This window comes from Dromiciops gliroides, chromosome 2 (genome assembly GCF_019393635.1).
Source record: "Dromiciops gliroides isolate mDroGli1 chromosome 2, mDroGli1.pri, whole genome shotgun sequence".
Taxonomy (NCBI): domain Eukaryota; kingdom Metazoa; phylum Chordata; class Mammalia; order Microbiotheria; family Microbiotheriidae; genus Dromiciops; species Dromiciops gliroides.
The window spans coordinates 354,198,814-354,225,514 of NC_057862.1; the positions used below are offsets into that span (position 1 = coordinate 354,198,814).

The 26,701-nt window shown below is 41.1% G+C and overlaps 1 protein-coding gene across 2 annotated transcripts in view; it reads right to left on the reverse strand.

Moving 5' to 3' along the window:
- CLTB (clathrin light chain B) overlaps positions 1-25,466 on the reverse strand; it is a 36,330-nt gene extending 10,864 nt beyond the window's left edge. The window contains exons 1-2 of one of the 2 annotated variants that reach the window (XM_043988086.1): positions 25,008-25,466; positions 8,684-8,730 (exon numbers count right to left, since the gene is read on the reverse strand). In XM_043988086.1, the coding sequence (XP_043844021.1) occupies positions 8,684-8,730; positions 25,008-25,182 (222 nt within the window). In that variant the 5' untranslated portion in view covers positions 25,183-25,466. The remainder of the gene's footprint in view (positions 1-8,683; positions 8,731-25,007) is intronic. The other variant, XM_043988085.1, reaches the window with a different exon arrangement.
- Between the last annotated feature and the right edge of the window lie 1,235 nt (positions 25,467-26,701).

The following is a 26,701-nucleotide window of genomic DNA, read 5'->3' on the forward strand; positions in this document are numbered from 1 at the left end:
TAGAGACAGGTTTTGAAGGGCTTTAAATTCCAAAAACTAGAGTTTATATTGGATCCTCAAGGCAATAGGGAGTCCATAGAGTTTATTGAATAGGGGAGTGACATTGTTAGACCTGAGCTTTAGTAATAGAACTTTGGTAGGTATTTGGTTTTTTTGTTTTGTTTTTTGCGGGACAATGGGGGTTAAGTGACTTGCCCAGGGTCACACAGCTAGTAAGTGTCAAGTGTCTGAGGCCGGATTTGAACTGAGGTACTCCTGAATCCAGGGCTGGTGCTTTTATCCACTGCGCCACCTAGCTGCCCTCGGTAGGTATTTGGAGGATAGGTGAAGAGACTAATTAAGAGATTATGGCAATAAACCAAGTAATAAATGAAGAAGGTGTGAACTAGGATGATGACCATTTTCATATGGCCAAGAGTCCTGAGAAGGGAACAGATGCCAAAGATGGTGTGGAAGTAGACTTGACAAGATCTGATGACTGATTGCATATGTGGGGTGAGGGGTGTGGGAAGCCAAGGATGATCCCAAGGTTGAGATCTTATATTCCTGGAAGGATGGTGGTGCTCTTAACAGAAAGCCTATAACCAGGAGAAATACTTGTTTGTTGTTCAGTTGTTTTGGTCATAACTCCCCATGACCCCATTTGGGGTTCTCTTGGCAGAGATGCTGGAATGGTTTGCCGTTTCCTTCTCCAGCTCATTTTACAGATGGGGAAACTGAGGCAAACAGGGTTAAGTGACTTGCCCAGAGTCACACAGCTAGTAAGTGTCCGAGGTCACATTTGAACTCAAGAAGAGGAATCTTCCTGATTCTAGACCCAGGGCTCTATGCACTATCATGTAGCAGTCCCTCAGGAGAAATACCCTTCTGTGCAATTTCTTCTTGGCCTCTGCCTCTCCTAGGAATTGCTCCCTGTTCTGCACCCTAGGGCCAAGCAGAACAAGCCTAATCCTTTTCCCACATGAACCCTTTGTCACTTCCTGTGTGACTTTTTTTTCCATTTAAAAAATTCCACTGTTAACAAATGTCAACTAAAATGAGCACAACAGAAAGAAAGAGAGGGTTATATATGAAACTGCAAGCCTCTATTATGTACAGCTTATTTTTCAGGTATGTAATAGATTCAACCTATTTATTTCAAAGCTGCGCTATTTATCCATGATTCCTTCCAGTATTCCTTTTATTCTCTTCCATTCTTCATGTCTCAATGACCTTCTTTTAAAATTTGTGATTTGGGGCAAGACACTGAACCTCTCTAAGCTTTCATTTTATTTCTTCATGTCTGTAGAATTCACCATACTGTGCTCTGGCCTGGCTCTGAGCATCCCTTCCCGTTCCTTAAAGGAAGATGGAAAATTAAAAGTCTAAGCAGTGTGATGTTAGAGGGCCTACTACCTCCACTGAGAACCTGGCTCCCTGCCTGGCAGCAGAAGCTGGGTGTTGTACTCTCTGTCCATAAGCATAGATGGACCTGTAAGGCCTGTGACAGCTCATAGTGAATGGAACCCAGCAAGCAAGACTCTCCAAGGAGACTGGATGCTCAGGATCGAGCCTAAAAGGCAACCTCAGTAACTCCTGGGCAAGAGATGTATGTGGATAACTGAACTAAAGTAAGGTGACCCCTTAGTTTGAGGCCAAATCTTCCTTTCTGTTATGTTGGGACTGAAGATTGGACTTCCAGTGAAGATGGCAGTGACATCCACATGGTCAAGTCCAAGGGGCAAATAATGTAGGTTGGATAAAGGAAGCAGAACTCTGTAACGATTGGAATGACGCCACCTGCTGGAGACTTACTGTAGAAGAGTTCCGCCCATGAAACGAAGGTCTTTCCTGACGCGGACTAGTGGGAGGAGGAAGGAAGAGACTGGCGCTCACTCTGGGGCTTTTTCCTGGGGACTCTGGCGGAGAAGGGAGCTAGAAATGTGCTCTCCCTTTAATAGATAGGAATCTAGGCCTTTCTCTCTCTTTACCAAATTCTTATTCTCCTTAATAAATGCTTAAAAGTCTAACTCTTGCTAAAGCTTATAATTTATTGGCGACCACTCATTAGATATTTTAGACAGTTTAGCTAGAATTTTAGCCCTTAACAACTCCATAGTGCAAATAGCACAGGAGACCTAACTTTTGATGCTGCCTCTGCTCCTTACTCCTGGGCAACCTTGGGTAAATCGCTTCCCCTCAGTGGAACTCAGTATTCTTATCTGTATAGTGAGGTGAGGATCTCTGCCTAGACTCAAGTTGCTAACAGCTGAGGGGATCAAAGGAGAGAATGGATGGAAAGCACTGTGTGGCAGTAAAACGCTGTGCAGGTGAGAACTAAGAAAGAATCCTATTATTAAGGACACAAGCTCAAGCTATCAAGTGTATTAGTGGGCTACTTAATGGACTACTAATGAAAGGCATACTGAAGCCATAATGATCCCAGGTAGTACCTCTGATAGCAGAATTAGTGCCTGATGGCTATGTATTTGACTCAATTCCATTCAACTGACATACATTGAGTGCCTATTATGTTCAAGGCCAAACACCAGTGGATAGAATTCTAGCCTTAGAGTCAAGAAGAGCTGGGTTCAAGTCCAGCCCCTGATGCATGCCATGAGCAAATCACCTTACTTTTCAGTGTCCCAAACAACTCTCTATGATTGTAAGTATTTAGATGAGTTGCCTATCTGCTTTGGTGAAGAAAATTTCACCTACCCTGGGAATCTCCTACATTGACAAAATCACAAATCTATAAAATAAATGGGCAAGGTACTTGGGATTAAGTTCTTTTTACTAGATGTATACCATGGGCAAGTCAGGGGAATCAAGATGGCAAGAGAAGCAGAAAGAAATACAGCCAGGCTCTCTACTACAAGTCCACCAAACAGAATTACAAAACACACCAGACCAAGTTCTGATCAGGATATCTAGAGAAAAAAAATCACAGTGAGTCATTCTCCCAGCACAGGTCAGCAAAGGGAGATAGAGACACGGGGGACTAGATCTAACCAGGAATGGTTGCATGGAGTCTTACAGGGAGAGGCTGAGAGCCAAGGAAAGAAGAGTTCCTAGATATACACATAGAGAGGCCTTTTCTTATGCAGGATATAGGAACAAACACCAACTGGCAGCTCTGTTACTTACTACCCGGTGCTGGGTCACAGATCCAGTATAGTCTGAGCAGGGTACCTAGCATAGGAATGGCATTCAGGGTGATAGGCGATGTACTGAGCAAAGATCAAGTTCAGAAGAAGGCAGTAGCTTCTGATCCTAGAGGCAGAAATATGCCTCAATTCAAGCCTCCAGTCCACTCTGAAGTCTATAGAAGAATAAAGAGGTTTGGAATCTCAGAAGAAATGAGAGCCTAAAGTCCCATCCCCTGAATCTGTAGACCTTTTCAGCTGGCTGATAGTGGCTGAGTCCAGGAGCAATTTCTGGGAATTCCAACCAAGGGCAAGACTATGGATATGTTACTCAGATCCAAAACCCAGACCAGGACCTAGCAGAGTTGAGACCAGAAGGGCAGTGATCAAACTTTACCATGGATCAGACCATTTTGGCAGTAGTGAAATCTTTCAGGTGCCCAGCCTAAGTTATCCCTGAAAATCTAGACTCACTATACTCAGTACCCAAAGAAAGCAGCAGTGGTTCTGAAGAGGACCAAATCTCAGTTTAGATATTTCCTCCAGAAGTACTAAGAACATGGCCCTAACTTGAAGGTCAAAGTCAAAGTCAGAGAAGAATAAGCAAATGATAACAAAAAATTCTACCATAAACAGTTATTAAGGTGAAAGAGATGCTCAAGATACAACCCAGAATAAGAACAAAGACTCAAAGAAAAAACACAACTTGGGCAGAAATTCAACTAGAATTCTTGGAAGAAATAAAGCAAGAGTTTTTTTTAAAAGAGTTTAAAATGTTTTTATAAATGAAATAAGTGTGCTTGAGGAACAATTGGAAAGAAAATGAGAGCTATGGAAGAAGGAATTGGAAAGGGAATTAACAGCTTGGCATAAGATGCATAAAATCTTACCCAAGTTGGGGCGGCTAGGTGGCGTAGTTGATAAAGCACCGGCCCTGGAGTCAGGAGTACCTGAGTTCAAATCTGGCCTCAGACACTTAACACTTACTAGCTGTGTGACCCTGGGCAAGTCACTTAACCCCAATTGGCTCACTAAAAAAAAAAAAAATCTTACCCAAGCAACAAACTCCCTGGAAATTTGAATGCACCAGATAAAAAGCCAATGACTCCATGAGACAACACAAAATAGTAAAGCAAAGTCAAAAGACTAAAAATATATAAAAGAAATTTAAGGTATCTCATAACAAAAATAATTGATGTGGAAAACAAATAAAGGAAAATGGGCAAAACAAAAAATGAGCAAACAACAACAATAACAAATAACAAAACAATAACAGTAACAAAAGACAATAAATGAGCAAACAATAAAGAAAAATGTAAGCATTGTACTCTCTGAATGCTATGACTAAAAAAAGAGCTTACATATCCTGTTTTAAGAAATCGTAAAACAACAACAACAACAAAAACAAACTGCCCAGATCTCTTAAATCCAGAGGGTAAAGGGGAAATAGAATTCACCAGTTACTTCCTAAAAGAAAAAAACAGAACACAAAATGAAAACTCCCAATAACATCATAACCAAAATCGAGAGTTTCCAGGTCAAAGAAAGATACTGCAAGTATCCAGAAAGGAAGAATTCAAGTACCATATAGACACAATCACATGGATTTAGCAGTCACCACTATAAAGGAACAGAGAACTCAGAATACAATGAAGGCAAAGGATATAAGCTTATAGACAAGAATTAACTTACCCAGAAAAATGAATTACACACACACACACACACACACACACACATAAATAAATGATTTTTAATGAATTAGAGGACTTCTCAGCATTCCTAATGAGAAGACAAGGGATTCCATAGAAATTTTGAAGTGTGAACTTCAAAAGTTGAAAGATATAAAAAGGTAAACATGAGCAAACAAGGGACTAAATAAGGACAAACTATTTATATTTATATTTGTATTTATATTTATATTCTAAGGGCTGCTACATGGCACAGTGGATAGAGTGCCAGGCCTGGAGTCAGGAAGACCTGAGTTCAAATCTGGACTCAGGCACTTACTAGTTGTGTGACCCTGGCCAACTCACTTAACTCTGTTTGCCTTGATTTCCTCATCTGTACAATGAACTGTAGGACATGGTAAAACATTCTATCTTTGCCAAGAAAACCCCAAAAGGAGTTATGAAGTCAGACATTATTGAAAAATGACTAAACACCAACAATAAATTTATATTCTAATATGGGGAGATGATACATATATCCCCTCTGAATCTCATCATCATTATCATCATCATCATGGATAGAGGGAATCTAATTAGTCAGATAGCCTGGGAGTGATTCTGTTATGTTTTGATGACCAAAAAGAAGAATGAAAAGGGAAAGGAAGAGCAGTACCCTAAAGGGAAGGGAAAAGAAAGAGGAAACATTCTCATACAATCAAAATGCTTAAGTAGAAGTCTATACAAACAAGAAATAAGGAATGTGGGGGGGGGACACACAAACTTCACTCTTATCTGAATGAATCAAAAGAGGGAACACACACACACACACACACACATACACACACACAGCTGTGTTTCATACAGTTGGGAAACTCTCTGTTTCCCAAGGAGAGGTGAGGAATAAGAAAAAGGGTAGATTGGGGGCAGCTAGGTGGCGCAGTGGATAGAGCACCAGCCCTGGAGTCAGGAGTACCTGAGTTCAAATCCGGCCTCAGACAGTTGGGAAACTCTCTGTTTCCCAAGGAGAGGTGAGGAATAAGAAAAAGGGTAGATTGGGGGCAGCTAGGTGGCGCAGTGGATAGAGCACCAGCCCTGGAGTCAGGAGTACCTGAGTTCAAATCCGGCCTCAGACACTTAACACTTACTAGCTGTGTGACCCTGGGCAAGTCACTTAACCCCAATTGCCTCACTAAAAAAAAAAAAAAAAGGGGGTAGATTAAGGAAGATTAGTCCCAAAGAAAACAAATTCTAAGGATGTACGTAAAATATTTATAGCAGCTCTTTCTGCGGTGATAAAGAATTGGAAATTAGTGAGGGTGACCATCAATTGGGCAATGGCCAAACAAATTATGGTATGTGAAGGCAATTATGCAGTAATCATATTGAAATACCCTATTTCCATTTGTGTATTTGTGTCTGTCTTATTCAGTGCTGTAACTCTGGGTGTGTCTTCATCACATGAAGGGATTGTTTTCAGAGGGAGACTTGTATAAATACTTGCAGAGCAAAGTGAGCAGAACCAGGAAAAAAATTTATCCAATAAAAAAAAAGGCAAAGACAAACTTTGAAAGACTTAACAATTCTAATCATGAACATTATTCTAGAGGACACCCACTTCCTGACACATGATGGATACAAAGTGCAGATGGAGACATTTTTTGGAGGTAATCAATGCAGAAATTTGATTTTGATTGACTCTATGCTTGTAACAAAGGTTTTGTTTTTCTTGCTTGAAAAAATAAAATTTAATTCTAAAAAAGAAAAAATGACATCTTTATTTTCACTAACTTTTAACTTAAATTTAGTACAGGAACAAATATTACTCTAAGAAAATGTTCATAGGTTTCACCAGACTGCCAAAGGAGTCCATTACAAAAAAGTTTAGAATCCCTGATCTAAGGCCTGTCAGTGCCCCTAATCTATTCTCTAAGAGAGGGGTTCTTAACCTAAGATACCTGGATTTCAAGGAGAATCAAAGTCTGTCAACTTGGATGGAAAAAACGAGGGGGCAGCTAGGTGGCGCAGTGGATAGAGCACCGACCCTGGATTCAGGAGGACCTGAGTTCAAATATGGCCTCAGACACTTTACACACTTACTAGCTGTGTGACTCCTGGGCAAGTCACTTAACCCCAATTGCCTCACCAAAGAAAAAATGACATCTTTATTTTCACTAACTTTTAACTTAAATTTAGTACAGGAACAAATATTACTCTAAGAAAATGTTCATAGGTTTCACCAGACTGCCAAAGGAGTCCATTACAAAAAAGTTTAGAATCCCTGATCTAAGGCCTGTCAGTGCCCCTAATCTATTCTCTAAGAGAGGGGTTCTTAACCTAAGATACCTGGATTTCAAGGAGAATCAAAGTCTGTCAACTTGGATGGAAAAAACGAGGGGGCAGCTAGGTGGCGCAGTGGATAGAGCACCGACCCTGGATTCAGGAGGACCTGAGTTCAAATATGGCCTCAGACACTTTACACACTTACTAGCTGTGTGACTCCTGGGCAAGTCACTTAACCCCAATTGCCTCACCAAAGAAAAAATGACATCTTTATTTTCACTAACTTTTAACTTAAATTTAGTACAGGAACAAATATTACTCTAAGAAAATGTTCATAGGTTTCACCAGACTGCCAAAGGAGTCCATTACAAAAAAGTTTAGAATCCCTGATCTAAGGCTAAAAATAATAGAAAAGTTGATGATCTATATTGCTACTTTCCAAGTTCAAGAGTTTCTCACACTTATGAAATCAAAGGTCTGGACAAAAAATAAAATACCCCTCAGCATGAAGACATACAGAAATGGATAATTCTAGAACTGGGGGAATAGCATGATGTGGATAAAATGAATGACAGAGATATCTCTGTATTTTGCAGTATGAAATATTTACGTGTTTAAGCAGGGGTTTTTTTGGGGGAAGGATTTTCTCTCTCCATCTCTCATGTTTGTCTCTCAGTCTCTTGTGTCTCTGTTTTTCTTTCTCTGTCTCTGTCTCTGTCTCTGTGGCTCTCTCTCTCTCTCTCCCCCTTGCTTCTTACTTTAAAAGGGGTGATTTTATGTTAATTATTTCTCTTTCTCTTTCTTTTTCTCCCTCTCTGGCTGGCAAATGAGCCCAGAGAGCACCTAAGTGACCATAGGTCTCATTGAGAGACAACATGGTGTTATGGATAAAGGGCTGGACTTAAAGTCTAGGAGACGAGTTCAGTTCATGCTTCATACACTTAATACCTATGTGGACCTGGGTGAGTCACTTAGCTTGTCTCAGCCTCAATTTCTCCATCTGTAAAATGGAGATTATAGTATTTGTAGCACTTAATTCACAGGATTGTTTGAGACCCAAATGAGATAATGTATAGTGTTTTTCAAAATTCAAAATGTTATATCAATAGCAGTTTTCATTATTATCATCATCATTATGTATATCCCATATTATTACAGAATTTAATGCCATCAGCTCAATGTCATCTGCAAATAGGGATGTCTGGTGGATATTATAATCTATATGAACTCCTTTGATTTGGACTTTTCATGGGACACTCCCCATGACACTGGTATTTAATAAAAGCCTGTTGATTGGTGGGGTCTCCACTGGTTCATAAGTGTCTATGGAGGTCAAAAGATTGTTGAAGCAAATCAGATTATGGGAGTAGTAGCCATTGATGAGAATTGGCCACAGACTAGGATGACTAGACTTATTTCTAATCATGTGGTTCTTTAACATAACTCTCCCAACCTTTTGATCATTATTAGTGAGTGAAAACTACTGAAGAAGGAGCTCCTTCCATTCTTTAAAGCAAGGTCTTATAGGGATCAATGAATAGACCTGAAAGAGCTGCTTGAATCCACAACACCAGCAACCATACCTCACCCTTAGGATGACAGTTTACTTACCTGAAACATGTCTCCATTGACTGTAGTCCCCATGTCTTCAATACCAGCTAAAAAAGGGAAAGAAAAGACATAATTATCTAATTGACCACTTCTCACTGTTCAGAATGGTAAGCTCACATTTTTCCCAATTATATGCCAATAAATTTGACAATCTAAGTGAAGTGGATGAATATTTACAAAAACATAAATTGCCCATATTAACAGAAGAGAAAATAAAATGCTTAAATAACACTATCTTAAGAAAAGAAATTGAATAAGCCATCAATGAACTCCCTAAGAAAAAATTCCCAGGGCCAGATGGATTCACAAGTGAATTCCACCAAACATTTAAAGAACAATTAATTACAATACTATATAAACAATTCGGAAAAAACAGGCAAAGAAGGAGTCCTACCAAATTCCTTTTATGACACAAATATGATTCTGATACCTAAACCAGGAAGAGCAAAAACAGAGAAAGAAAACTATGGACCATTTCCCCTAATGAATACTGATGCAGAATGATAAACTCAGCCCATTCTAGCATTTTGTAATGTAGTGGTTGCCAAACTGAGCCAAGGACCATTGAGAGCTGGAGTTGCTGCAAGAGATCCATGAATTCATATCAAAATGACCAAATGTCATTTTGAATTGTAGACAATAAACACCAGGTTAGATTCAACAGTCTGACATTTAATAGCTGTGTGACTATGGGCAAGTCTCAAAGTCTCTGAGAATGTTTCCCCATTTTATAGATGGGGGACAATAATAGTTGTATGAGGGCAGCTAGGTGATGCAGTGGATAAAGCACCAGTCCTGAATTCAGAAGGACCTGAGTTCAAATCCAGTCTCAAGACACTTGACACTTACTAGCTGTGTGACCCTGGGCAGGTCACTTAACCTGCATTGCCCCGAAAAAAAGTGATGGAAAAATGTTAATGATGAAGATTAAATTTAAAAGTGTATCTTTCATATATACATTTTTTTTCAGGGAGCTGGTTGTTAAACATTTACCAGCATATCCCTGATTGTATCCCTAGTGCCTGAGGTAGTGTGTCATGGTAGATGCCTCACCTTGTTGGGAAGACTTAATTCAAATCCTGCCTTGGATACAGGCTAGCTTTGTGTTCCTAAACAAGACATTTAATCTCTAAATGCCCCAGGCACATCTCTGAGACTGAGTTACAGAAAAGTTGCAGAATTGTGTTTGTAGAGGTTGTTTTAATACTAGGAATTCCATACACCAATGAAATCACAGGTTTTGACCCTCTCTTCCACCACCCCCAAAACCGCCAGCACCTAGTACAATTCCTGACCATACACTCAATCAATGTTTGAAACTGAAGGAGCTTATTATAATCTAACAGGGAGATAAGACTTCAATAGAGGTACATAATATTGAATAAATTAATTAACAAATGAATGAATTAAAATGATTTATTAAGAGCTTACTATGGGCTAAGCACTTACAAACAGGGGGGAAAACACAAATATAAACAAAACAAAACAAAAAAAGAGAGACAATTCCTTCTTTCAAGGAGCTCACATTCTAATTGGAAGATACAATGGTAAAGGCCTAGCCATCCTAAGAGTCCAACTATAGGGTGGATGGCTAGGCTAGGGGTGTGTAGGGTGACTCAGTAGATCAGATGGCAATGCCTGGTTGTCTGGATGCTGTAGCATCAGAGCAAATAGTAAGACTCTATGGCCCTCCAACTTATAGGAAAGATTTTAGTTGGTAACTTCCTACCCCATCAACTAATGTGAATGGCTTGTCTGTCAGGAAAGGTGGAGGGTGGGGTGGAGGCCCCTGACCCACCACCATTATGAGGTCCTATAGTAATAGTAATAAGTAGTTGTTATTCTGATGGTGATGATTAATGATAACAGAGGACCAAGTGGTCAGCTTTGTTCCCAAGCAGCAAATTTAATCACCAATGTTGACACTTAGTAGCTGTATGATCCTGGGCAAGTTGCTTAATACTGCCTCAGTTGCCTCATATGCAAAATGAGCTGGAGAAGGAAATGGGAAACCACTCCAGTATCTTTGCAAGAAAACCCCAAATGGGGTCATGAAGAGAATGACATGACTAAAACAACCAAACAAGTCAGGAGGAAGAATTTAGATTCTCCCTGCTGAATATGCACACAGGCATACTCAAGAATGTGGGCTGTATGTGCTGGCATTCAGACACTGTGCATGATGGTCAGTATGGGGAACAATTCTGCTCTAGTTGCATTGAGTAATCAGTCAAAAGGGGTGGGAAGTGGGGGCAGCTAGGTGGCACAGTGGATAGAGCACCGGCCCTGGAGTCAGGAGTACCTGAGTTCAAATTCGGCCTTAGATACTTAACACTTACTAGCTGTGTGACCCTGGGCAAGTCACTTAACCCCAATTGCCTCACTGAAAAAAAAAAAAGGGTGTGGGAAGAGGTGAGTGAATAATTTCAAAATATTCTAGTCCAGGGGGCAGCTAGGTGGCACAGTGGATAAAGCACCAGCCCTGGATTCAGAAGGACCTGAGTTCAAATCCAGCCTCAGACATTTGACACCAGCTGTGTGACCCTGGGCAAGTCACTTAACTCCAATTGCCTCACTAAAAAAAAAAAAAATTCTAGTCCAGGATCCTTGTATGTTTACTGATTGTTTGTTCATTACTCCAGAAGTCTAGGCTGACTCATGACTGAGCAAACTGGTACTGATTGTTACACCTGAGCATATGGGTCTCAGGGAGTGACACAGGAGGAGCAGCATTCCTACAATCCTGGCAGCAGCAAACAGGCAATTAGCAAAGGGGGACATCGAGAAATATGGACGTGGGCAGAAGGGAGATCAATGGAACTCTTTCAGGGACGAGCTGAACTATGCTTGTCTTCCTGCGGGAGGCACCCACCCACTGAGTTAATAAACTCAAGTCCCTCTTTCAGGAGGCTAAGGAATGACTTCAATGTTCTACTTTAATTAAAGAAAATAAATAGTTCTCAGGCTGTATGGAAGAATTTATGAAAACCAGGACCAAGAAGCCAACAAGCCAAAGATGTGTGTATATGTATACAAACATACATACATATTCATATACATACATGTATGAACAACTAGGGGCACAGTGGATAGAGCACTGGGCCTGGAGTCAGGAAGACTCATCCTCTTGAGTTCAAATCTGACTTTAGACACTTACTAGCTATGTGACCCTGGCCAAGTCACTTCACCCTGTTTGCCTCAGTTTCCTCATCTGTAAAATGAGCTGGAGAAGGAAATGGCAAACCATTCCACTGTCTCTGCCAAGAAAACCCCAAACAAAGGGTGAGACACAATGGAAAATTACTAAACAAATATACATGTATAGATAGATCTATGTATATGCATATTTTGTATTGTTCAGTCATTAAATATATATGCAAGTGTGTTTCTATACAATCTGAAAATGTGTGAGAAACTCTGAGCTGTCAGAGTAATGCAACAAGTATGAGGATTTCTCTAGTTTTCTGAAGAATCAGTACTTCCTGCTTCATAGATTTTCTAAGTAGAGCTAAACTTGCAGTCAGTTCCAGGCGCAAAAGACACAAGTGCTGGTCACTGACTCCCTGCTGAGAAATATAAAGGCATCCAGATGGAATCCTCACATGACCACTTGGGAAATTTACTCTTTTTCCAGAGTGTTTTCCAAGGTATGACAGAAATTCACAAACATTTTCTAATTTAAAAATCGTTCTTCTTGACAGAAAAGGTTACTGCCTCCTCAGGACTCTATCACTACCATTTCATTTAGGAGTTCTTTCTTGTTTATCAGTCTTGTCTCCTGGGGATGCCACACACATGGAAAAAACAAAGTGAATGAAAAATGCATGCTGCCCAGCTTAAGTTATGTGATTGGATGGACAGCCCTTTGAGTTACTCCATCACTGTATGTGTGCATTCACATCCACATCCATACATGGTCCATCTCATTTAGAATTTCTGCACATGAGCTTTTGATTATTATCAATGGTAAGAAGGCAGGTGACTGGGAAGAGTCAGACATAAACCTTTCAGTAAAGCAGACTTCAAAAGGTTCAGAGAAATGATGGGTAATAGCCCATGCACAGAGATTCTAAATGATAAGGTAGGTCAAGAATTAAGGGGAACTTTCAAAAACTAAATTCTGATAATATAGGAATTATCTTGACGAGGTAAAACAAGCATCAAGAATCCTCAGATTTAAAATAATCATATATAAAGGAATGGAATAATACTATGGAACAGTGTCAGGGAGGTGAAAATCCACAATGAACTACTCTAGTCTGTATTAATTCATATGAGTCTTCCCACGTTACCCTGAATTCTTCATAGTCTGACATTTATTTCACAAGATATATAAAATATTTTACATCCCTTATCTATCTCATTTGATCCCTACAACAACCCACTGAAGACAGGCTAGCTAGGTGATGTAGTAGATAGAGCACTGGGCCTGAAGTAGTTCATATCCAGACACTTCCTAGCTAGGTGACACTGGGCAAGTCACTTAACTTCTCTCTGCCTCAGTTTCCTCAACTGTAATGGGAATAATAATACCTACCTCCCAAGGTCGTTGGGAGGTCCAAATGAGATAATTGTAGAACTCTTAGCATGGTGTCTGGTACACAGTAAGCACTTTATACATGTTAGCTATTTATTATTATAATTATCATACTAAGAGATTTGCTTATGGTTATAAATCTCAGAGAGGTGGAGCTGACATTCAAAACCAGAGGGAATTGAAATTCAAGTTAGGTGAGAAAAAGAGAATACAGATATATTCTAGATGAGTTCACATTAGCAAGCCCAGACAAATGAAATCCCAGGGTGCTGAAAGAACTTGCAGATGTGAACACAGAAATGCTGTTGGTGATTATGGAGAAATCATAAAGAATGGGAAAGAGCCTGATTTTCAAAGACTGGTGGGGGAGGGGAGTAGGAGATATATTCCAGAAATTATAGATTGATGAATTTGATGTTGATCCTAAGCAAAATTGTGGAACACATTATCAAGAAGATTGTATTTAAGGATTTATCACGTGGGAGAAATCCCTAGGAGTCAACATGGGTTCACTAAGAAAGAACAAGTCATGCCAGACTCATTTTCTTTTTAAAATTAATATGCAGTAAGTGGCTCAAAAAGGTATTATTCAGGAATTGCATGATCAGGAAAGGAGGTAGGCTGCTTATTTAGCAGGGGATAATGGACATTTCAAATGGTGCCGACAAAAATATTAAAAGACCTAGAGGAGTACAGACTTCCAAGATATGATGAAGCTCAAATGAGGTAATGTGCATAAAACACTTTGTTGTAGTTGTGGTATATGAATACAATGGAATACTATTGTGCCGTAAGAAACAATGAGCAGGAGGAGTTCAGAGAAACCTGGAGGGTCTTGCGTGGGCTGATGATAAGTGAGATGAGAAGAACCAGAAGAACATTGTACACAGTATCATCAACATTGAGTGTTGATCTACTGTGATGGACTATATTCTTCCCACCAATGCAATGGTACAGAAGAGTTCCAGGGAACTCATGATAGAAGAGGATCTCCAAATCCAGGAAAGAAAATAAAAGTACTGTGGAGTATAGATGCTGAATGAACCATACTATTTCTTTTGTTTTTGATGCTGTTGTTTTTTTCTATTTTGAAGTTTTTCATCATTGCTCTGATTTTTTCTCTTATAACATGACTAATGCAGAAATAGGATTAATGTTATTATGTGTATATATATATATATGTATATATATATATATATATATATATAACCTATATCAGATTACATGCTGTCTAGGGGAGGGGGGAGGGAGGGAGAAAAATCTGAAATTGTAAAGCTTGTATAAACAAAAGTTGAGAACTATCTTTACATGTAACGGGAAAAAAATAAAATACTTTATTAATTAAAAAAACCACTTTGTTCTCCTAAAAAACCGAAACGATTAGAGAACATTCTTAAGGACTTGAGCAGATCATTTATGAGGGATTTAGGAGAGATTATGGACAAGAATCACACAGAGTGAGAGCAGGGATGGGTGACCATCTGTACCACTGCACATCAATGGGGTCACAGGTTTAATGATATTTAAAATGACTCCTGTCTCTAAAGCATTCTAGTTTGAGAAGAGTGACTGTACTGGGAGGGACAAGTACAAATACACAGAGTATCTTGATTTTAGCAAGGCATTTGACAAAGTTTCTCGGGTCATCCTTGTAGACAAGGTGAAGAGTTACAGAATGAAAACACAAATAGGGAGATTCTGAACTGGTTGAATGACTAGACCCCCAAAGCAGTGATTGATGAATTAATGTCACCTGCAGAGGGAGGTGTTGAACATTTCTATCGATGACTTGGATAAAACCTAAGTGGCATGTTTATCCAATTTGGGGAATATACAAAGTTGGGAAAGATAACTAACAATTTGGATAACAGACATAAAAGCTTTTTGACAATCTAATATAAAGGCATAAGTCTCACAAGATGAAAATTAATAGCTATTAATGTAAAATTCTACATTTGAGTAGAGATGATGAGATCCATGATTCCATTTGTGTGGGTATTTTTCACTGGTGCAGATTGAAAGCCCTCTATGACTTGGTAGCTCATCTTTGAGAGTTGTTATTGTCATCACTTCAGTGTAAGGGGCTAAAATTCTAGCTAGGATTTCAGATTATAGGAAATCTGTTCTCAATCTTTCTTTTACTATTTTTTTACAATCTTTTACTATTTTTTCAATAAACCCTTAAAAATCCTAAACTCATTTATCAGTGATTTTAGTCAGTTTCCCCCCAAAACTGGGGGGACAGATTAGAACCCACATTTAGAATTTTAAATTACACATCAGTCAATTCAGTGACATGCTTCTCTGAACTTGGCTAGGCTGGTTCTTAAGACTAGTCTTGCTGTTCCTTTATACAAAACCTTTCCAATGTGATAGGGCTTATCAGCCTTTGTGTCCCACCTGCATAGCCTGCAAGAGGCCAGAGTCATCCACTATGGGGAGGCATCAGAGCTGGATGTTAGTAAAAAGAAAATCCATGTAAATTTTTACACTAAAAGGTGACTTTGCTGAATGGGTTTTTTTCTTTTCTATTTAAAAAAAAAATCTTTGTTACAAGGAAATGCTTGCTTGAGAAATGAATGTGACCTGAAACCAAAATGTCTCAATAAAAAATTGTATGCTAAGATTTTTTAAATCATCTATATTAAGTACTGGATGGAGGAGGCGTGGCTAGACCACAGTTCATGTGAAAGATATCTAGGGATTTTAGTAGACTGCAAGCTCAGAATGAATCAACAGTGTGACACAGCCCCCAACAAATCTAATGTGATCTTAGGTTGCATAAATAGAAGCATAGTGTCTAGAACAAGGGAATCAGGTGCTTGCTATTGCTGGAGGGGCTGTGTTCAGTTCTGGGTGCCCCATTTTAAGAGAAACAATAGCAAGTTGGAATGCATCCAGAGATGGGTGATCAAAATGGGTCAAAGGTCTGGAGCCCAAGCTATGGCATTTGGTGAAGTCTCTTGGGATCTCCTTGTGGACAATACAGAGAAATGTGAGCACAAGGAGATAGATTTAGAATGCACTGAATGAATTCATCTGAAAAGCAGTGATTAATGGATCAATATCATGCTGGAGGGAGGCTACTCTACACATCCTTATCCAACTAATCCAAGATAAGTTGAAGGAACTGTGGATAGCTAGCCCAGAAAAGGGAAGACCATGCCTGGGAGGTATTCATGGTCCCTGTCTTCAAATATTTGAAGAGCTGACAGTGAAAATGGAGTCAGAGAGATCCAATTTTGAATATTGCCTGAGACATCTACTAGCTGCATAGCATTAGGCAAGTCATTTAACCTCTGCTTGCCTCAGTTTCCTCATCTGTAAAATGGGAATGATAATACTAGCACCTACCTCCTAGGGTTGTTGTGAGTCTCACACCAGACATAAAATAATATATAATATTGCTTTGAAAATATCAAAGAGTTAATATTTATATATTAGCTATTACATGGTAGATAGAAGAAACTTCTTTGCGCCTCCAGATGGCAAAATTAGGAATGCTCTGTGGAAGTTGCAGGGAAGAGGTCAATATAAAGAATAACTTGTTAACAATCAGAATTGGTCAAACATGAAATCAGCTTCCTCATGAGAATGGGCCCCTCACCACTTGTATTGTTCAAAAATCTGCTAAATGATGACCTGCCAGGGCTGCTATTAAGAGAGCATGGCAAAGGGTGGCTAGGTGGCGCAGTGGATAAAGCACCGGCCCTGGATTCAGGAGTTCCTGAGTTCAAATCCGGCCTCGGACATTTGACACTTACTAGCTGTGTGACCTTGGGCAAGTCACTTAACCCCCATTGCCCCCCCCACACACACACACAAAAAGAGAAGATGAATTTTCGGGGCAGCTAGGTGGTGCAGTGGATAAAGCACCAACCCTGGATTCAGGAGGACCTGAGTTCAAATCCGGCCTCAGACACTTGACAATCACTAGCTGTGTGACCCTGGGCAAGTCACTTAACCCCAATTGCCTCACCAAAAAAAAAAAAAAGAGAGAGAGAGAGCATGGCACACTTGCAAAACACCACTCCATAGTGTAGATGTGATGCCCACCAGCACCCTTAATTAGCTCTAGGATGTAGGTAGTGTCAAGTTATTATCCTCGCCTTACAGAAAAGAAAACTGTGACTCAGCAAGTGGTAGAGTCAGGATTTGGACTCCAATCTTCCAACTTTGGCCAAGGAGTGGAAAGGGACTATATGTGAGACTGGGTTTCTTTCCTTGCTGGGAAGGCTCCTCTTGGTACCCAGAGAGACTGGTATTTAATTTAGCTTTTAGGACTGAGAGCTAGAAGGGGCTTTAGAGATTTTGTTGTTGTTGTTCAGTCATGTCTAATTCTTTGTGACCCTATTTGGGGTTTTTTTTTGGCAGAGATACTGGAGTGGTTTACCATTTCCTTCTCCGGCTCATTTTACAGATGAAGAAACTGAGGCAAGGAGGGTTAAGTGACTTTTCCGGGGTCACACAGCTAGTAAATGTCTGAAGTCAAATTTGAACTCAGGTCTTAACACCAGGCCTGACACTCTATCCACTGCACCACCTACTTGCCCTAGAATGCCACCTGATTTTAGATATTATCTAATCCAAATCCTTCATTTGATAGAGGAAGAAACAAAGTCCTAGAGAGACTTGCCAAAGTCACTCACATAGCAGAAGCAAGATTTGAACCTCGTTTCTCTTATTCCAAAGACATGCTCTTTATCAATTCTATTCCATTTAGTTTAACTCATTTCAAATTTGTCTTTATTCAATTCAATTCAGTTATATGCAGTTCAATTCAAGGAGATTTGGGTCTAGTAGGGAAGAAAGCACAGAGACTTGGGGTATAGGGCAAAGAGGGCTGCATTTAAAGTCAGAGGACCAGGGTTTGATGTTATCTCTGTCACCTATAGGAACATGGGCAAGTTATTTAATCTCTCTGGCCTCTGTTTCCTCCTCTGTAAAAAGAAGGGGTTGAACTAGATGACTTCATAAGGTTCCTTCCAGTTCTAAACATATGATCCTATGAGTCTGATTTAATTCAATTCATCATGATGTGGTGAAAAGAGACAGAGATGGATTTCAAGTAGGAGGTCCTGAGTTCAAACCTTGACTTTGTTACTTAACACTACATGAATCACTTCATGGTTAATGCTTTAGTTTCCTCATCTATAAAATGATCCTGTTGATCAGAGGATGTCTTAGATACCTTCGAGTTTTAGTAATTTAGTTCAGTTCAGTTAAAATTCACTTCAATTCTATTTAATTTGATCCAATTCAACAAACATTGATTATTAGGGGCAGCTAAGTGGTGCAGTGGATAGAGCACCGGCCCTGAAGTCAGGAGGACCTGAGTTCAAATCCAACCTCAGACACTTAACATTTACTAGCTGTGTGACCCTGGGCAAGTCATTTATTACCCAATTGCCTCACCAAAAAAAAAAAAATTATTACTTATATGTTCAATTCTATGCTGGAAGCAAGGGAGACACAAAGTCTACATTATGAGACACGGTCCCTGCCCTCCTTAAACTTACATTCTCATTAGTCCATCATGAGGCCATAGAGCAGATAACATCTTCCTGTTCATGTCAGTAAATGTGCCCCCATTCAGAGCCTGGCATTTTTCTCCCATGGCAGAGAAAGAAAAAGGGAAAGGACATTATCAGGGGTCATCATGGTCCAGCCAGATAAACCAATTAGCCACAAACTGACATCCAATGAGGGGCGAACAAAAGTATCTAGGAGTCTAGATTCTAATTGAGTCAAGGTTAGTCAGTGGAGCCTGGCCCAAAGCTGATACGAAACTGGAAGATGGGAAATAGAATACCAGTGATGGCCTCACCAACCGCCAGCCTAAATTCCAAAACATGACATCAATTTGGTGTTTGTTAGACTGAGGATCAAACCAGATACCCCTAATCCCACCTTTCCAGCCACAGTGGGCTGGGGACAGTAGGATCAAGGGCTCTGATTTCCTGGGCTTATGACACAAAGAGTATGTGAGCTTACATTTGTGTGGCACTTCAAGGTTGGCAAAGGACCTTCTTTCACAATGGCTCTGTGAGGCAAAGAATAAAAAGAAGCTTTCTCCTCAACTTATAGATGAGGCAGTGGATATTCAGAGAGGGCATGTGACTGGTTTGGGGTCATACTGTTAGTATGAGTGAGAGTGAGGTTCCTGAACTAGGTTTCTTAACTCCAAGTTTCCTGGTTTTTGTTTTTAAGGAAGACCATGAACAGTTGGGGTAACCAGGAAATGGTTTGTGTAGGAAGTAAACAAAAGCATAAGTATACACACACATATACCCACATACACATACAACATATATTATGTGTTTGTTTAGGAAGTCAACAGAAGCAAAAATATATCACACATATATACATGCATTATATATAATACACATATAAATTAATATGTAATACATATACAAACATATACATATGTACTAGATATTTATAATTTTGTTTACTTCCTATACAAATATATAAAATATACATTATCTTCCTGGACAGAATATAAACTCCTTGAGATGAAGAAATGCTTCATTTTTTGACTTTGCATCCCTAGCAAAATCAATATATAGTAGGTACTTAATAAATGTATGTTGACTGAGTGATCTGACTCAGCATGATATTGCTTGTCTGAATTGTGTTAACTTCTTCACTTTTTCCAGTTCCTGTTACTGAAAATACCTGAGAGTGAGGTCTCTTGTAAGGTGGTTGGTGCAAATAATATCATTCCCATTTTACAAGGGGGCTTCCTCATGGTACGTGATTGTTGTTATTGTTGTTTGTTCTTCATTCTCGAAGAGGACCATGACATCGGTGTGATATCATGACTTGCACTGAATTGGATTTAAGTGAGGGAGGACTGCGCAAGGTCACCAGCTACACTTCTCCAGAGTCATCTCGGTCCAGTGGAAAGATATACATCAGGATGATTGGAAATGACCCTGGATGTTTAAGGAAATTGGTGTTAAGTGACTTGCCCGCAGTCACACAGTAAAGTGTCTGAGGTGAGATTTGAACTCAGGTCCTCCCAACTTCAGGGCCAGTGCTCTATTTACTTCACCACCTAGTAGGCGATCCTTGGCTCTCAAAGGGTTTGAATACAAGTTCTAGCAGATCCTACCAAATTGGAAAGGAGTCAAGATGCTTCTTTATCAGGTTGCCCAAAGGGTGAGGATTTTTTCAGCCATAATAACAATCAAACACAGGGAAAAGGGAGGGGTGCAAAGTCTGGCAATACAGGGAATAACACACATCCATTAAATCATGGATCCCTGAAGTACTAAAGAAGAGATGAGGAAACAGGGTCAGAAGGGGTGAACTGAGTTATTGAGGATCCCAGAGCTAGTTGGAGTAAGGATTCTCAATCAAATAGTAACCCCCTACTGAAAACTTCCAGTGAGGTAGTTAGTTAGTAAAAGTATTTTCTTCTGTCTACAGAAAAGAAATTCTTGACTTCAAGTTAAGTGATTTTTCCATGTATCTCAGCTGCCTCTCAACAAATTCCTTTACAGCTCTATCTTCCCTGTTCTATACTCGATGGTTTCTCACATACTATATTCCATCTTCTAGAACCCATTCCAGCTTTAACATTTTATGATACCAGCCATCAAGACTAGAGGCTCCTCAACCTAAGAAAAACTCATTTCAGAGATAAAGGATTGTTGTCTATGCTGTAAAAAGGTTATCTGTACAAAGAGTGTCTGAGGGAGGTCCAGGACCAACCTCTACACAGCTCTCAATCTCCAGTGACTTTCAAACTCTGTTCAACTTTCAGTTTTCCTACAGAATCCACATCTTCCCTTCCCAGCCCCCAGAATCTTTGGCCCCGCCTCGGTAATTGGCCTGCAGTAATTTATACTTGATCCACACCCTCCTTCCCACACCCAGCCTGCTGACTCCTCTGTTGGGCGGGTCTGACAACATTTGCTGCCCCTCCCGCAACACCTCTCTGCCTGCTGCCATTCTCCTGCCCCACTTAAAATAGCTGAACCAACTACAGGTGTGTGTGTGTGTGTGTCATGTGTGATGTGTGTTTGTGTGTGGTGTATGTGTGTCATGTGTGATGTGTGTTTGTGTGGTGTATGTGTGTCATGTGTGATGTGTGTTTGTGTGTTGTGTGTGTTGTGTGATGTGTGTGTTGTGTATATGTTTGGAAGCCTTTTCCCCACCCCTCCCCTCACCCCCAATTTTCTTCCCTTAGCCCTTTGGAAGGGGAGAGCAAAGATGCTCAGAATTGTGGAATCTCAGAGGAAAAGCTCTCAAATTCCTTACCATGCCTGGACTTTTCTGACAGTCTCGTATCTAGTCTCCCAACTTGTATTCATCTTGGAATCGAAGAATATAAAAGTGGGAAGGAAGTCCAGAAGGGATATAATCCTGACAAGGGAATCCCTCTCAAATATCTCTGACAAGTGGTCATACATGCACAGCTTGCAAATCTTCACTGATGGGGAATTCACTTTATCCCAAGGTGGCCCATTCCGCTTTGGGGTAGCTCTCTGGTTGTTAATGAGTTTTCCTTATATGGAGTCAAAATCTGCCTCTTTACAATGTCACCCTCCTCATTCTACCCCTCTGGGGCCAAGCAGGACAAGTCCAGTTCCAGTTCCACATGACTATCCTTCAAATGCTTGTAGACAGCTATCATGTGTCTTCTCCAGGCTAAACATCTCTAGCTCCTCCAAGCTGATATAATATCAATGCAAATTTCATCACCATCCTGATTGTACTCCTTGGAACACTTATTCCTTGTCCCTCACAGCTTTACCAATCTCCTGGACTGTGTTAAAATGTGAATTCCTATCAGAGAGGAAACGTGCCAGCCAAATGGTTGACTTCTGCCTAATTTACAGACACTCATAGGACCACCTCTTCCCTGAGAACTGAATGTCCCTTTAGCAATGCCCTTCCCATCCCAGAGGAACTGTGAAAAGGGACTGTCATGAGAAGGAGGGGGAGCAGGAAAAGGGGGGACTGAAGAATAGAAAGGGTGGGACCAAAGCTTCTTCCTCTGTTTTTGTTTAAGAAGTCAAAGTCCATGGGTTATTATTAACTCCTATTCACTCTCATACATTTCCCATGTTTCCAAACTCCTCACTGGAATGGACTTACCCTCCCACCTCTTATCTCTGATGAAAGAAGTTTCTCCCTGCCATGGAGAGGAGGGCCACCTCCTCCAAGAAACCGTTTCCGCCCCCTTAACAAAAAGTGATCTCTCCTACCTCCAATTTCTCCTGGTACTTTTTCTAGGCCTCTCTTGTACCTATTTGATTCTCTCTTGTTTCACAGTTGTCAGTGTACTCATCCTCCCCTCATAGATTGTAAACTCCATAAGGACAAAGGCTTTTATCATATATGTGTGTGTGCATATATATGTGTGTATATATATATATATATATGCATGCATACATACATACATTTATGCCCAGCACTCAGCCTTGAACATAGATATTGGTAAGTGTTTGTTAAACTGAATTGTCTCCCTAATAGAAGTGAGCAGTAGTGCAGAGATGATAAAGAGCACTTGGTCTCAAACTTCTTCACTTCTCAGACAATTTGGGTGCTGAGAAACCTTTTCCTGCACCCTCTACCTTAACCACAGGCTGCCACCACAAAACCCCATCAGAATTTAAAAAGGAAGGAAGCACCACTTGAGATACAATATCTATAAGGTAGTGTCTGGTTTTGATTAAGCATTATAAGCACACTTTTCCTTCATGCCAAAAATAAAAGCAGAGACCTCATTGTCTTATAAATATTCATACTATGGAGATTTTCAATTCACACATTAACAGGACTGGAAGGGATCTCAGAACATAGAACACGAGAGCTAGAAGGGACCTGGAATGGGAGAGCTGGAAGGGACCCTAGAACCTGCTGTGTCAGAACTGGAAGGGAGTTTGTTGGGAAGCAGTTGTGCTATAGAGGAGAAGAGCTCCAGATTTGGAATTTTAAAATCTGGGTTCAGATCCTGAACTAGTTATTTGACCTTAGGCAATTTGCTTTCCATCTCTGTGCCTCAAGAGTATTCAGCTGGGAGTCAAGAGAGCTGGTGACTATGAGCAAAATATACTTTATCCTCTGAGCCTCAGTTCCCCTATCTATAATAATACTTTTGCTATCTACTTCACAGGAACATAGAGTGTCAAAACTAGAAAGGAACTTATAACAGAATGTTTGAGATGAAAATACCTTGGAACAGCATACCCAGAATCTTAGAACTGGAAGGAACCTTAGAGACCATATATTTCAACCTTGTATTTTACAGTTAGGCCAAAGAGGGGAAGCAGTCAGAGCCATAATCAGCATAAGGAAGATGGGACTCTAGGATGCCAAAATGGGGTTGGGAGTGGGTGGGTGGAGGAAGTAGTAAAAAGCTACTGCTACTTTGCTTTCCAGTCCTCTGGAGGTAAGGGGTCCTGTTGTCCCTGGCCACCATACCCAGGTTCCCATCACCAGGACAACACTCTCCCAAGGATCAGGGTCCACTTCCTGCTGACCTCTATGGAAGCAAGGACCAGGATTCTCTGCTATGCTATCTTTCCCCCAGCTGAATTTGCCCTGGCACAATTTTGGCTAGTTACTTTGAAAGCAAGTCGTGAAAGGTTCTAGCAATTTAGTGACAGTGTAAATAATCCTGGGACACTCCCTACCCCCGAGACTACCAAGGGCCCTTCACACCACTCTTAGGGAACCACTAGGATATCATAAGCTTATGGCAGGCAAGATAGCCTATCTAGTGCTACTTTGTATACCTGATATAATGTCTGAGTGCAGGGTTATTTATGTGTAATGGAGAGAGCACTGAATTTGGAGTTGAGAACTGGACTCAAAACCTAGCTCTGATGCTTACCATGGATGGGCTCTGAGTCTCAGTTTCCTCATCTGTAAAACTGGATTAATAATCTTGGTTCTGCCTAATTCATAGGGGTATTGTAAGGAACGCACTTAGTAAAACTCAAGAAACTATGTAAATGTTAATCATTATTCTCCATTGCTCTGTAAATGCTTGTTTTGATCTGTCCATAGAAACAATGAGCTGAAAAGGACATCCTAGAACATCTTCAGGACAAACCCCTAGTTTTACACATGAGATAGAGGCCCATAGAGGGGAAATGAATTGTCCAAGGTCACACAGCAAGTTAGGGACAGGTGATCCACCCACACACACACACACCCACCCACCCCTTGCCCCACCCCAACACACTTTCTGAGAGCACGGCATCTGAGGCAGGTTGTATTTACTCCTGCACCAGGGTCACCCAAGCTCCCAACCTCAATTTATACTAGTTGCCCTGTTCAGACTCATTTGGAGTGGGAGGAAGACAGAATGGACCTTGGCTCATTCTCTATGCTGAGCTGACATTTGATTTTAGTAGCCTGGAATGGTAATGCCCCTTCCTCTGGAATCCTTGAGTTGGCAGGATCAGATCATTCCCTCTCTATGTTGTGCCTTCAAGTTCCCTTGTCTAGGAACTACGGAGGGCTGACTGTCAGATGCACCTCCTCCCTTTGTGCCTGCCCTTCACCTAGACCTAGACCTAGCCACTGATGGTCTTCTTGACTCCTCCCCCCCCCCCCCCCACCAGACTGGCCTGTCATGTGGCGGAGATCGTGGCCTCTGGAATTACAGACCTGGCCTTAGCAGGAGGCTCAGGTGTCCGGCAGAGTTTCAAGCTCTCTCACTGCCCTCGGTCTCCTTCCCCCTCCTTCCCCGATGTCTGAGCCCACTTCAGACTAGGCATCACCCCTGGCTATTGCCCCCAGCTCCTCCATCATCAGGCTACTTACTTCCATTTTCAGCTGCCGGTTGCTGCAGGGCTCCCTCAGCGCCTCCAAAACCCTCATCATCGTTTTCAATGCCTGCGATCTCACTCTCCTGCTGGGCCAGGAAGGCAGCTGCCGGGTCCTCCTCCGCTGGCCCTGGGCCCCCACTGCCGGAGAATAAGCCGAAGTCATCAGCCATGGTTTATCAGACTGTGTATCCACACCGTCCACCACTGCCTTGCCGAATATGTGCCCAACCCTAGTGCCTACTCCTCTGCCCACCCCTCCACCCCACCCCCTAGCGCACAGGACACAGCAGTGACTCCTGTAACCCGATACTGCCAGTGGAGCGGAGCCGGCCTGGGAGGGAAGGGGAGGGCAGAAGAAGGCCAGAGCTGGGCCCAGCACCGCGAAGAGATCGTTTCCTATCGGGGCTCAGCTGTCACTGCGGCTGAAGGAAGCGCCGGGGGGGAGGAGCCTGTCCAAAAGCAGGGAATTTGGTGATGTCAACAGTTACCGGCGGACGGAGCAAGAGTGGGAGGATCCTAGAGAAGCTGGGTTCAAAAAATCCACCGCAAAAATGCAGGATAAGAGCTCAGGAGCTAGATGGTAGCCCAAGATAAATGGGCTTACGAGCTCGGTGTAAATCGCGGAGACAGAGTTGTCCAGAAAACGGGAGGCAATAGTTCAGTTGTCCTCAGGTCGCCTACCACTCGGAGGAGTGAGTATAGTTCTGGCTGGTAGTGTGATGTAGTGGAAAGAGAGCTGAGAGCCTAGGAGAACTAGGTTTGATTTGTACCTTGGCCATTTACTAGCCGTGTGACCTTGGACAAGTCATTTCACATTCCCAACCACTGGTTGGGATACAGCTTAGGGGTTACAAAGTTTTTTCTTTGATCTAAGGCTAAAAGTAATAGAAAAGTTGATGATTTATATTGCTGCAGGGACTTTCCAACATCAAGAGTTCTGAAGAACTTATGAAATCAAAGGTCTGAACAAAAAATAAAAACTCCCCACAGCATGAAGACATACAGTAATTGATAACTAGAACTGGGGTAATAGCATGATCTGGATAAAATGAATGACAGAGATATCTCTATTCTTCAGTATGAAATATTTATGTGTCTTTAAGCAAGGGTTTTTTGGGGGGGAGGGGAGAATTCTCTCTCTCTCTCTCTCTCTCTCTCTCTCTCTCTCTCTCTCTCTCTCTCTCTCTCTCTCTCTCTCTCTCCCTCTTTCTCTCTCCCCCTCTCCCTCTTCCTCTCCCTGTCTCTCTCTCTGTTTCTCTGTCTCTTTGTCTTTTTCTGTTTCTCTTTCTCTGTCTCTGTCTCTCCTCTGTTTATTTTAGGAAGAAGTGATTTTACATTAAGGATTTCTTTGCCACCACAAAAAGATCTGATCTAAATAGTTTTGTAAAGTACATAATAGGTCTTTTTTCTTTTCCTTTGATCTTTTTAAGGTATGAACCTACTAGTAGTATTGCAGGGTCAAAGTTTTATAGCTTTGGGGGCATAGTTCTAAATTGCTCTCCAGAATGATTGGATTGGGGGTCAGCTAGGTGGTACAGTGGATAAAGCACTGGCCCTGGATTCAGGAGGACCTGAGTTCAAATCCGACCTCAGACACTTGACACTTCCTAGCTGTGTGACTCTGGACAAATTACTTAATACTCATTGCCCCCCAACAAAGCAAAACAGAATGATTGGACTGGTTCACAG